Source organism: Staurois parvus, unplaced genomic scaffold (assembly GCF_062004578.1).
Source record: "Staurois parvus isolate SC_StPar_1 unplaced genomic scaffold, SC_StPar_1.0 ptg000177l, whole genome shotgun sequence".
In the NCBI taxonomy this organism is placed as follows: domain Eukaryota; kingdom Metazoa; phylum Chordata; class Amphibia; order Anura; family Ranidae; genus Staurois; species Staurois parvus.
In genome coordinates this window covers 2,860,791-2,873,483 of record NW_028317973.1, presented here as the reverse complement: position 1 = coordinate 2,873,483, position 12,693 = coordinate 2,860,791, and the positions used below count along the sequence as shown (strand labels likewise).

At 38.7% G+C, this 12,693-nt stretch overlaps 2 protein-coding genes across 4 annotated transcripts in view; one reads left to right on the top strand and one right to left on the bottom strand.

Annotated features, from left to right (window-relative positions):
* The window catches only part of CDH23 (cadherin related 23), a 1,300,862-nt gene that overhangs the window by 1,082,887 nt on the left and 205,282 nt on the right, over positions 1 to 12,693 (top strand). The window lies entirely within an intron of this gene.
* Positions 3,327 to 12,693, bottom strand: part of VSIR (V-set immunoregulatory receptor) — a 64,338-nt gene continuing 54,971 nt past the window's right edge. Inside the window, exons 6-7 of the mRNA XM_089677095.1 lie at positions 9,418 to 9,599; positions 3,327 to 6,206 (exon numbers count right to left, since the gene is read on the bottom strand). Of these exons, the coding sequence (XP_089533221.1) occupies positions 6,175 to 6,206; positions 9,418 to 9,599 (214 nt within the window). The 3' untranslated portion in view covers positions 3,327 to 6,174. The remainder of the gene's footprint in view (positions 6,207 to 9,417; positions 9,600 to 12,693) is intronic.

Sequence of the window (12,693 nt, the reverse complement as noted above, 5' to 3'; positions counted from 1 at the left end):
GATATTTTCCCTTTTTCAGACCATTCTCTGTAAAGCCTAGAGATGGCTGTGCATTAAAATCTCAGTAGATCAGCAGTTTTTGAAATATTCAGACAAGCCCATCTGGCACAAACAACCATGCCACATTCAAAGTCACCTTAAATCCCCTTTCTGATGCTCAGATGAATTTCAGAAAGTCGTCTTCACCATGTTTAGATGCCTAAATGCATTGAGTTGCTGCCCTGGGACTGGCTGATTATATATCTTTTCATTTTGGGAAACTAAAGATTTTTACCATTAGACGGATCGGGTATTGGCAGGTGTTCCAAAATGTGTGCAGCTTGGATAATATTAGGATTTTTGCACATACAACATCCATTGACTTTACATAGATTATACATATTTCCCCTTTTCTAAGTGAAACACGCTTCCTGTCATGCAGTAAAGGAAGTACAGAATGTGGGTAACCACTATGTGTATGTGTCTAAGGAAATGTGGAAACCTGGCTTTGTTATCCCATGAAACATTTTTACTAATCATTTTAAAATATACTCAACAGTCAATGTCCTTACTCTCTCCATATTTCTACAAAGAAATAAAATTCTACATTGTTTAGATGGCAAAAAGAACAGACATTTGAAATACATATTTTGCTTTAGGTCAAATATTATTGATGTACTGTATCATGCCAATTTTATTTTATTCATAATTAGGTACAAAAGAAGGCACCATAAATGTGGTGTATTTTTATTAGCTAGCTAAAAAAAATGAAAAAAGGATCAATGTTTAGATCCCCAAGTCATACTTACAGCATGTGTTTAAAAAGTTGATTTATTAAGGGGAACAAAAATCTTACAGATTTTTACTGCAGAATCTGTAAAAGTATGTTAATAAAAGGGATCAAATCCAAGGTGACTGTTTTATCTTGGTGCTTCTATTCGAGCGGAAAGGGCTGTTCTTGAAAGCAGAACTGGCAGAGAAACAAAGTTTCTATGTATTATATCAAGCTCACCTTTTTGTGAAAAAAATAGCAGTAGTAGTGGTATATTGCTATACAAAGTTATAGCAGAAAGTAAACAGGACATTGAAGAAGGGCCACGCTAGTACTATGGCCTATGGTGGAGCATCCCTAGTGAAAGGATGCTCTACTACTATGGGCCTTAACTTCTTTCTGTATTACAGTAATATACTGTACTTTGAAAAACCAAAGTTGAGATGAAAATGCAATAGGCATTTATTAGCGATACATGGGGTGGTATTTTAGGATCATATTGGATATATATATATATAGATCTTTTAAAGCTTTGTGAACAAATGTTTGTGTATCTAAAACACAACAATTGTTCTCTCAATAGTACCTGCAAAATAAGTTTGCATTTTCCCTTACATACTCACCTACAGTAGATGGCTGCAGCATTGATCCTATGCTGCAGCTTTCCCCTGCTGGATCTACATCGAGAACGGAGTGATCAATGCCTGCTGATTGCTCAGTTCTCGTGTCGACTCTGAGTACAGATCAATGACTGTCAATCACCGCCTCTGTACCTCCAGCTCTCACTGGAGCAGCGGACTGTGGAGGGGGCGGGAAAGGCTGGCTCAGGCTCTCAGTGGCATGCTAAGCGGTTGAGCTAGCTGCCAACATTATTGCCTGGACCAGTCCTGTGACATCAGCTGGCAGTGGACTTTAGCCTGCTGTTGGCTGAATCTGGGTCACAGAAGTGCAAAACTAAGTGTACTTCTCTATCCCACAGGAGTTATGACTAGAAGAGCTTTGGCCATACTTTTCCCTTAATTATGAGCTCTACTGGACAAAGTAATTAGCAATGATATATGCGTCCTATGTACACAGGGGTGTAGATTAGGGGGGTCCAATAATCTCCTACCAAAGCATTTTTCTTCAACACAGGCTCTGCAGCTAGGCTAAAAAAGTGCAGTCGACAGATATGGGTCTTTAGGTTTTTGGAAATTAATTGAAAGAATACATATCCAAGGCTCAGCATGCTCATTTTGAGTAGACTACAAAGGCATCACAACAGAAATACGCTCATCTTCTTCACTTCCATTATATTATGGGGTGCCACAGGGCTCCATTCTGTTACCAATGTTATTCACCATATCCAAGATATAGAGTGCAAACACACAGCTGGTTTAAATGCAAGTGAAAAAAAAAAAAAAGGGCACACCTGTCTAGTGCATTATTGTTTAAAAATATTTATTGAAAGAATAAAAAAGTAGGTACCATACTCACAATGGACATATAAAACATAGGCATATTTGGAGGACTCAGCCTCTTCTTCAGAGCTCTGAGGTAGAGGCTGAGTCCTCGAAACGCATCAGCAAGTTGGTCATCCAGCGTTCCATTGTTGTGGATTCAGATGCTATATGGATTGAACACCTTCGTTCATTGTGATATGCCTGTTTTAGATGCCCATTGTGAGTATGATACCTACTTTTTTTATTCTTTCAATAAATATTTTTAAACAATAATGCACAAGGCCGATGCGCCCTCTTATTGGTTTTTCATTTGCATTTAGCACTTTAGACTACCCCCGTCCATTGAGGGCAGCAAGCAGTGCATATTCCAGAACACTGACATTGTCATTCCAGCCTCTGCTGAGTCCGTCCCCAGTGCAGGAGTAAAGTATTTGCCGTGTTTAATTTGACACAGCTGGTTTAAGCCTTGGGAATACAAAGGTTATGTTCCCAAGCCATACGCACAGCTTGAGCATGATCCTGGACACTGACCTGTTGATTTAAGCAAAAATGATCAGCTGCCATTAGGTCCTCATTTCACCTTCACCATCCTAGGAATATTACAAAAGTCAAACACCCAATTAACTCTTCCACAATTTGTATCATCCTTATTGGATTACTGCAACCCAACTATGGTCTCCCTGAGAGAGAACTATATTGTTTGCAGCTAGTACGGAATGCAGCAGCCAGGCCACCCACCAATACTGTCACTGACACATCACCCAATTATTTTCTCCCTTTATACGTAGGTAGTCCAATTTTAAATAATACCCTCCATTTATTTGGAAGGTATTATTTAAAATTAGCCTTCCTACTTATAAAGCCATAAATAACTTTTGCCCAGCCTTATTGATGAAATTTGTGGTTACCCATACACCTGCATGCTTTCTCCACAAGGAAACTACTTGTGTCCAGAGTCACCTTAAAGAATCTTTTGGCTCTTGACCATTCTATCATGCAACACTCTCAATATAGAACCCACTCTCCTCATTGTCCAGGAAGTACCCCTTGGTTGTTTTTTTTAAGTAGAATCAAGACATCTATTCACCCAAATCGTATAGCAACAGCAAACAATTCTTCCTCTTTAAAGAACACCAGTTTGATAAGTGCTTTAAAGTACATGTAAATCCTCACCTTTTAAAACATTCCATTCAATATAAAATCAGGTATTTTACACAAAGGAAACAATACAAAGAGAACAAGATACATTTTCATACAAGTACATGGTACAGCAGGCACATATCAGGAATATGAACTGTTGGCTTGACATAGTCCCAAAGCATAAAAGTGCTATAAAAATATTATTAGATCTCCCTTCACTTTTCAAGGTCAACAGCTTCTTGTCTTTAAGTGAATAAATCATCTTATATGTATAATGACACACATCACTGTGTACTTCCCCTGGAGTAATAATGTTGTAACTGACAGGAAGAAAGAGATGAAAGAGACACTTCTTCTTTACCTACTTCATCTTCTCCATAGTGCAAGAGGAAGCTCCTTGTGTTGTAATCCATTGCGTTTGCATATAAATGACAAGCCAGAGTGCATACTCTCAAAAAAAAACTTGCTTTGCATCTATCAGTAGAAACTGCTGAATGCTCAATACATTACAAAGTAGATTTACATTTTTTTTTAAATGATTCATGTCACTGTATGGAATTTGGCATGCTTTAGCATATATCTAAATGCTAAAGATCCCTCTTTCCCAAAAATGTATATGGACTAGTACAAATGCACATGGTCTTCTATTATGTATTTATATTACTCATTTATTATTGCTTCAGGAATAATTAATGCTGAAAATAAGGCTAGCATTTTGGCTACATAAAGTAAAATTGAAATCTTTGATGCAGGTAAAGACAGAGGAACAGGAAAAGGGTGGGGGGGGGGGGGGGGGGTAGCAAAGACCAATGTTAACAGAAGCAAAGAAAATATAGCTGGAAAACATAGAGAAGCAGCATTCTAAGGGGAATATGGGAAAGTCCTGTTCAACTCCTGCCAGCTAAAAAAAGAGAAATAAAAAATGCCATCTAAGGTTCCGATCAGAGGGTGAGTTTTATGAGGTTTGGACGGATTGGGAGCATGTATACTTGTAAAATCATAATCAGTAGCACTTAGTAAATGGATCCCATTAGGGTCATGTTATTGAAAAAAAAATCCTAAATTAAGTAATGTAGCGCTACACAACACAATTTTAAGTTTTTTTTTATACTTGTAATTATGCTCATATACACTATATCAAGTACATTTTAAGTTAGACGTATTCCAAAATAAATATTGTTAAGCACACATTTTGAGTAGCAAGCTCTAACTTACTTTTGGCACTTTTTGTTCTTCCAATAAATATGCTACCCTGTTTATTACAATATAATGGACTACAGAGTATTCAAGGCACCTGTTATAAAATATGACAATTTTCATAAAATATATGACATTTTCTTAAAATTAGTAGTTTTATTTTAATTCCTTTTCTTGGTATAAAATGGTTAGATATTTAAAAAAAAAAATCCCATAAGTGTGTTCAGCTGCAAAAGGGTCAGGATTATAGTTTACCAGACAAAAAAAACAACTAATTGTGGTGTTTGTCACGGTTCTATATAAATAACATATGGGAAAGGACTTATCAAATGTAGGCACACCAATGTCTGCCCTGAGGACTGGATTATTTATTTACTGGTTTTTGCAAATTGCAAACTTAGGTCATGATGGATCCAAATTATGGGACAGATGCAGGTGCCAAGAGATTGAAACTGTAAACAGAAAAAAGAAAACTGGCACAACAAGGCCTATGGGATGCATATGTGGATCCTTAAAGTGATTCTAAAGATTGAAATTAAAACAAACATGTTATACTTACAATACACCATGCAATGGTTTTGCACAGAGCAGCCCACGATCCTCTTGTGTGACCAATGAGGAGGCAGAGACTCAGGAGAGCCGCTGCTCTCATGCACATCACTAGATCGAAACGGGGCTCGGGTAAGTAGAAAAGGGGGGGGGGAGCTTCACCAAGAAGGTTTTTTACCTTAATGCATAGAATACATTAAGACAAAAAACATTCTGCCTTTAGAACCACTTTAACCCTAATTAAACCTGAACTTCAGGCAAACATCTAAATACACACATGAAATGCATATATAATAATTGTTTCACCTAACTAAAGATTTGAGTATTTGTCATTCCAGCCCTGAGATTTACACAGCTCTGCCCCAAAGCACAGTTCTGTCTAGCAGGTGAGGGAATCTAATATCTGCTGGTTTTTCACTTAAAATTCTTTCCCCTACCTACACTCTGTAACCGGTCAATGAAAAGAAAAAGAAGCACACTGATGAATTCATCACTCTGCTGTCTGTTCCCATCAGCGTGCTTTTTGCTCTACAGTAAACTGACTTGCCCCCCTACCAGAGCTGTAATGTACAGTAGACTGCAAGAGACTGGTACAAGTCAAACTCAAGTATTTATTTACACTGCTTGCATTTTAAAGCTAATGATTTTAGAGCTGCATTCATTTGTATATTTTATATCTGCCCGAAGTTCAACTTTAAGGAATAGAAACAAGAGAAGTTCTGAAGCAGACTAAATGGTGTAGTACTTGATGCTATATACATTCTACAGCCCAGAGACATACTCTGTACTGTTGTATTCACACGTTCATATGCAAATATAATTGTATTCAAAAGAGGCTGATGTTATATTAGCTGTCACCAATCAATAGATGGCATTATTAAACAGTGCATAAATACTTTTGACTTCATTTAAGTCTCTATTTGCACAGGAATTGTATTCAGCATTGTCAGTCCAGTTTTAAAATCCTTTCACAAAGTTTTCTTTTTCCTGCAAAAATGCTCTTGTGCAACAGATTGCACAATATTTAGGCTTTAAAGAAGTCTTTCGGATATTGCGTTTCTCTTCGAACCTTCAGTTGTGCTCCTAAGTCTTCGTTTACACTGGGTCTGGAGAATCTGGCACTGGATCTGCACAGATAAAACAAGGCTTGATTTAGTGCTTTCATTCTTGCCATAAACTAAAGACATTCACACAGTCAAAAACAATGTGGCAGCTGTCCTAAAATATGGAATGCCCCTTTAAAATCATCACATGTACCTGGCTGAAAAATAACACGATGTTGAAATTTTTACTTGAAAGGAATTCAAAGCTGCTGTAGAGGATTTCTGGAGTCATTCACTTGCAAGTTTCTTGTCTTTCATGCACTATGTGGGGATTCTACTGTTAATAAAAATTACTTTTTCTGGTATTCTTATCAGTCTAGTTAGTAAGGAAAATTATTCAGGAGAAATACCAATTTAAAGAAGGCGAATGTTAGAAAATGTTGATTTCCAATTAAAATTCTAAATTAAAATTTAAATAACACGTCACTCACTTCCTGGAATTATACTTTCAGACATGACCTGTTCCAATGTGTACAATATAAAGAAGTACAGATATTACAAAGGCGGATACTTTTTTTTTTTTGTATGGCACCAAAAGAAAACATCTACAGTATAAAGCATCAGCTTTACCAAGTCCATACAGCTTATTCAAAAACATAAATATCCAGCTTTGTTGTAAAGTACTGTGATGTGCTTTGTGCTCCAGTCTTCGGGAAGTCAAAGCTCCATTCTTCTGAATAGGAGAAAGGCATTAAAAATAAGGCCAGGAGAGGGGAAAGGACACCTAACTTGTCAAAGTCATGTAATCATCCTCTCCTCCAATCATGGAGTGCTGCAGTAAACAGAGAGCACTCAATGGGATACTGCAAGATCTTCATGCATTTTATGAATGGGCTGTAAAAGGCTGGTTGCAATATGGGCTAATATTGCAGCATAAACGATCAATGTCCCACGTAGCAATGATTTACTTTGTTGAATTCAGGCAATCCTTAAACACCTATTAAAATGGTCAATCCACCCAGAACTAATACTTGAGATGTTGACGATGGATGAATTTGGAATACAGATTTACCTGGGAGATTTTTTTTTTTTTTTACAAACCATAATGCACTGTATGGCCTTTGAACAATGGCCATCCGGGATATGAGGGTCAATAAGGTGGCTTTTGGATAAACCAGCCTCCTCAATGTAAAAAAAAAGGGCTCAGAACATCCACATGCCAGTGTATTGGAAGCTGTTGTAGGGTGGGGGGTAACAAACTGCAATGGGGAAGATTAGAATGAGCTAGGAAACTATACTTTGCTTTTGATTGCTCCCTTCTTTTTATTTTATTATCATGAACTTGAATTTAACCGCTAGCCTACAGGGCACTTTTACCCCCTTCCTGCACAGGCCAATTTTCAGCTCTCCGTGCTGTTGCACTTTGAATGACAATTGCGCGGTCAAATAACACTGTACCCATATGAAATTTTTATCATTTTTTTGTGACAGACAGAGCTTTCTTTTGGTGGTATTTAATCACCTCTGGGTTTTTTATTTTCTTAAACAAACCAAAAACCACTGAAAATTTTGAAAAAAAATGTTTTTTCTTAGTTTTTGTTGGAGAAAATCACTTTCACTGATGTGCGCTAATGAGGCTGCACTGATGGGCACTGATAGGCTGCACTTATGGGGAGGCTCTGGTAGGTGGCACCGATGGGCATTGACAAGCATCACTGAAAGGCAGCACTGATACATGGCACTAATAGGCACCGTTGATAGGCGGCACTGACTGGCACTGATGGGTGACACTGAAAGGCAGCTCAGATGGGCACTGGCACGAGGCACTGATGAGCACTGACAGGTGGCACTGCTGGGGCTACACAGATCATCAGGGCACAAAGATAATCAATGCCCTGATGATCAGTGTACATGTCCCCTCCACTGAAAGCCGATTACCGGCTCTCCTCTCCTATCGAGCTGTCAGCGTGACAGCTCATGAGGAGAGAAATGCCGATAACCGGCATTTCCCTGTTTACATGTGATCAGCTGTGATTGGACACAGCTGATCACATGACCGAGCCGACATCTTCGGCTCTTTCCGTGATCTGCTGTGTCCCAGGGACACAGCGCACCGCCGCGCGCTCCCTGAGCCGCGCGTGCGCAGTGAGAATGGGAGGACGTCATATGACGTCCTCCCAGAACGAGAGAACCACCTTGCGTCCGTCATATTACTATATGGCAGGTGGGAGGTGGTTAAACATTCCTTATTTTTAGGTCAGTGACTTATAACTGCTGTCCCATCCAGAGCAAACTGATTTTTTTGTGTGTTTTTGCTGCAAGGTTTTTCTTTAAAAGAAAAACAGTGTGTTTTTGTTTCAGAGGTGTTTTATTTTGGGGGTACATTGGTTTTGATTTTATATTGCTAAAGCATTGTTTTAGGTTTAAAATGGCTCAACACGCATAATTCACTTGTTGCCTACCATCTGTTCTTGGACCTGCTCATTGCCATCAGCATGTTGCTCCAATTCTGTTTGTAAACTATTGTGCACCAAAGCATCAAAAAACATACCCCACTATTACCACGATGCTTGGCATTTCATTCACTTAAAAAAAAAAAAAAAAATACTACTACTAACGGGCATGCCCAAAATGATTTTTTAATGATTAACCTTTGCATGCGAGTTATCCCATTTATAATTACAGGAAAATCATGTTGCTGCTACTGAGAATGTGAAAGATATTTATAAAAGGTGTCCTTTAAAATGTTGTATATATTTTCATTTACATGAAAAAGTAAACAATGTACATATGAAGGGTATAAAAAAAATCAAAAAAACAAGAAGGGGGAGGAGGAAAGGCAGTTCATTAGGGTCATTAAGGAAAGCTTTGATCTGCACATTAGTGCCATGAGAAAACAAACTGGGGGTGATTAAAACTACAACCCTCAGAATCTGGTGCAGCTGTGCATGGTAACCAATCAGCTTCTAACTTCAGTTTGTTCAATTAAGCTTTGACAATAAAACCTGGAAGCGGATTGGTTTCTGTGCAAAGCTGCACACGATTTTGCATGCCCCAGTTTTAGTAATTCTCCCACATTGTAAGAAGAGTGTTACATTGTATCTGAGTAGTTTGTGCACACATTGGCCACTGTAGGCACTCCTGCAACAAAGACCAGAACCTTGTAAACAATTCTCCATTAAAATGTATAGGTGATTATTACAATAAAGTATTAAGATTTTTTCATGATTCTTGCACACAAGGGTAGTTTTATTTGACCAGACAGTGAAATAAAGTTTCCCTTTGGCAAACTTACCAAGAGATGGGAAGAAGACCTCATTCGGTCCAGGGGGAGAGAGAGGTGTGTTGGGTTCAGAAAGCAGATGGCGACCTGAGTCTGACTGCTGGCGGCTAGACATGAAAATAAGCCGAGGCCTCTGTTCTGGATTTGCAGCAGGGGGATCTTCAAAGACAGGATTTTCAATACCTTGCGCTTCACTGAAAGAATACATAATTAATGCAGTATCCGTTTCATCTATAGCAAGAAGATCAATTTCATTTGACCTAAAGTGGTACTCATTCTGCTAAGATGTAAATTTAATGTATTTATATTTATGAATGTGGGGTATCTAAAGGCTTCCATGTGAAACCCACTATGTGGATAAAAGAAGAGCATTGCAGTTAAAGTGGTAGTAAACTCCGCTTTGTGATTTTTACCTACCTTCAGAGCTCTGTGTCACAGCCATGACACTTGTATGCATGTGCAAGAGTGACGTCATAGCGGCTTGGCCCAGGAAGACTGGATGAAGATGGAAGCCCTGCCAGAGGTGAAAGCGTGCCGCTGGAGGGCTTGGTTTCAAAGTATGTCTTTAATAATGTGCTAGTATGCAATGCATACTAGCACAGTAATACATTACCTTGCAGGGGGAAAGGACTTTTTTTTGTTCTAAAACCTTTACTACCGCTTTAAGTGTCACTGTATGTGATATTGCTCATAAAATAATTCGAAAGAAGAACCTTTTTTTCAGCAACACTTTTATATATGGCAAACTTGTGGGCACTGGTCCATCACAACTATACTTGCTTGCTGAGCATCTCATTCCAAACCATGGGCATTGATATGTAGTTGCCAACTCTCTCCCCCCCCCCCCCACTTCCATTCTTCTGGGAAAATGTTCCAGTGGCAGTAGGAATTCATGCCAAAAGAGCATTTCGGTAGATCAGGTACATATGTTGGCCTCCAAGGTCTGTTGTACAATCAATGTTCAGTCTCATCCCAAAGGTGTTAAGTAGGATTGCGTTTAGGGTTGGGTGCCAGCCACTCCAGTTTCTCCACACAAAATTTGACAAACCATTTCTAATGTTCCTGGCTTTGTGCACAGGGCTGGAAAAAATGGCCTTTTCACAAACTGTTGCCAGAACGTTGCAAATGCACAAGTGTCTAAAATGCCTTTGTATACTATAAATGTAACAGTAAATATCACCAAAAGCACTTAAATCCCGTAATGTAGAGGGGTGTCCATATATTGTAGGCTATATATTAGTTGTGATGTTCAGGTGTCTGCTAACCTTTGGCTCTAAAGTGTACATCTCAGTACTATGAAACAAATGATAAAAAATAAAGTTACCAGTGGTTAGTGTTTGCTGTACCAAAGAATACATAAGTATCATTACTATTATAACGATTTGTATTATTTGGTTTTACATTTTAAAAACACAGAAAAAGCAGAATCTGATTTAAACAATTTAGGACCTACTTTATCTAAGAGGAGTTTGCAAAGAAAAAATAATTCTAATCTAAATATATTTACAAAGGAAATTTCAGTTTGTGTGAGTTTTTCAGACTTATTCAACTAAACCATGATAAAAGAAAAACTCTAGAACCATAAACCAGTGTTCTCCAAACTAAATCTTGCAGGCCACATGCAATTCTTTGCTTGCCTTTATTTAGCCCTTGAGGCACTGTTCCTCAATCTGATATGAGGCACTATTTCTCCCACTAACACCAATGATGAGGCACCACCATTGGGGAACTATTTGTTCCACTGACACCAATGATGGGGCACTATTCCTTCCAAGGACACCAATGATGGGGCACTATTCCACCTCCCTGACCACAGGTGCTATTTAAACGTATCACTCCCCCTGACCATCAATCCTGAGACATTGGGGTTGATTTACTAAAACTGGAGAGTGCAAAATCTGGTGCATATCTGCATAGACACCAGTCAGCTTCTAGTTTTTTTTTATGTCAAAGTTAAATTGAACAAGTTGAAGTCAGAAGCTGATTGGCTACCACACCCAGCTGCACCAGATTTTGCATTTTCCAGTATTAGTATATCAATCCCATTGTCTACTCTAACTGATACTGGTGCATTTTCTTCCCCAACTGGCAACTTACTAAAAAATAAATATATTCTAATATATTCAGAGCTTTTTCCACCTTTAATGTGACCTATAAACTGTACAACTCAGTTGAACAACAAACTGAAATCTTTTAAGTGGAGGGAGGTAAATATAAAAAAACTACAATAATATAGTTGCATAAGTGTGCACACCCTTAAACTATTACTTTGTTGAAGCACCGTTTGATTTGATTCCAGCACTCTGTCTTTTTGGGTATGAGTCTATCAGAATGTCACATCTTGACTTGGCAATATTTGCCCGCTCTTCCTTGCAAAAACACTCCAAATCTGTGAGATTGCGAGGGAATCTCCTGTGCACGGCCCTCTTCAGATCACCCCACAGATTTTCAATCGGATTCAGGTCTGGGTTCTGGCTAGGCCATTCCAAAACTTTCATCTTCTTCTGGTGAAGCCATTACTTTGTTGATTTGGATGTATGCTTTGAGTCGTTGTCATGGTGAAAGATTTAGTTCCGCTTCATGTTCAGCTTTCTAGCATAAGCCTGAAGGTTTTGTGCCAATATTGACTGGTATTTGGAACGGTTCATAATTCCCTCTACCTTGACTAAGGCCCCAGTTCCAGCTGAAGAAAAACAGCCCCAAAGCATGATGCTGCCACCACCATGCTTCACTGTGGGTATGGTGTTCATTTGGTGCAGTGTTGTTTTTGCACCAAACATATCTTTTAGAATTATGGCCAAAAAGTTCAATCTTGGTTTCATCAGACCAGAACACATTTTCCCACATGCTTTTGGAAGACTTCAGATGTGTTTTTGCTAAATTTAGCCAGGCTTGGATTTTTTTTTTTTTCATAAGAAAAGGCTTCTTGCCACTCTACCCCACAGCCCAGACATATGAAGAATATGGGAGATTGTTTTCACATGTACAGCACAGCCGGTATTTACCAGATATTCCTGCAGCCCCTTTAATGTTGCTGTAGGCCTCTTGGCAGCCTCCCAGACCAGTTGTCTTTTCATCAATTTTGGAGGGACATCCAGTTCTTGGTAACATCACTGTTGTGCCATATTCTCTCCACTTAATGATGACTGTCTTCACTGTGTTCCATGGTATATCCAATGTCTTGGAAATTCGTTTGTACCCTTCTCCTGACTGATACCTTTTAAAAATTAGACCCTCTGATGCTTTAGAAGCTTTCTGTGGACTATGGCTTTTGCTGTAGGATGCGAC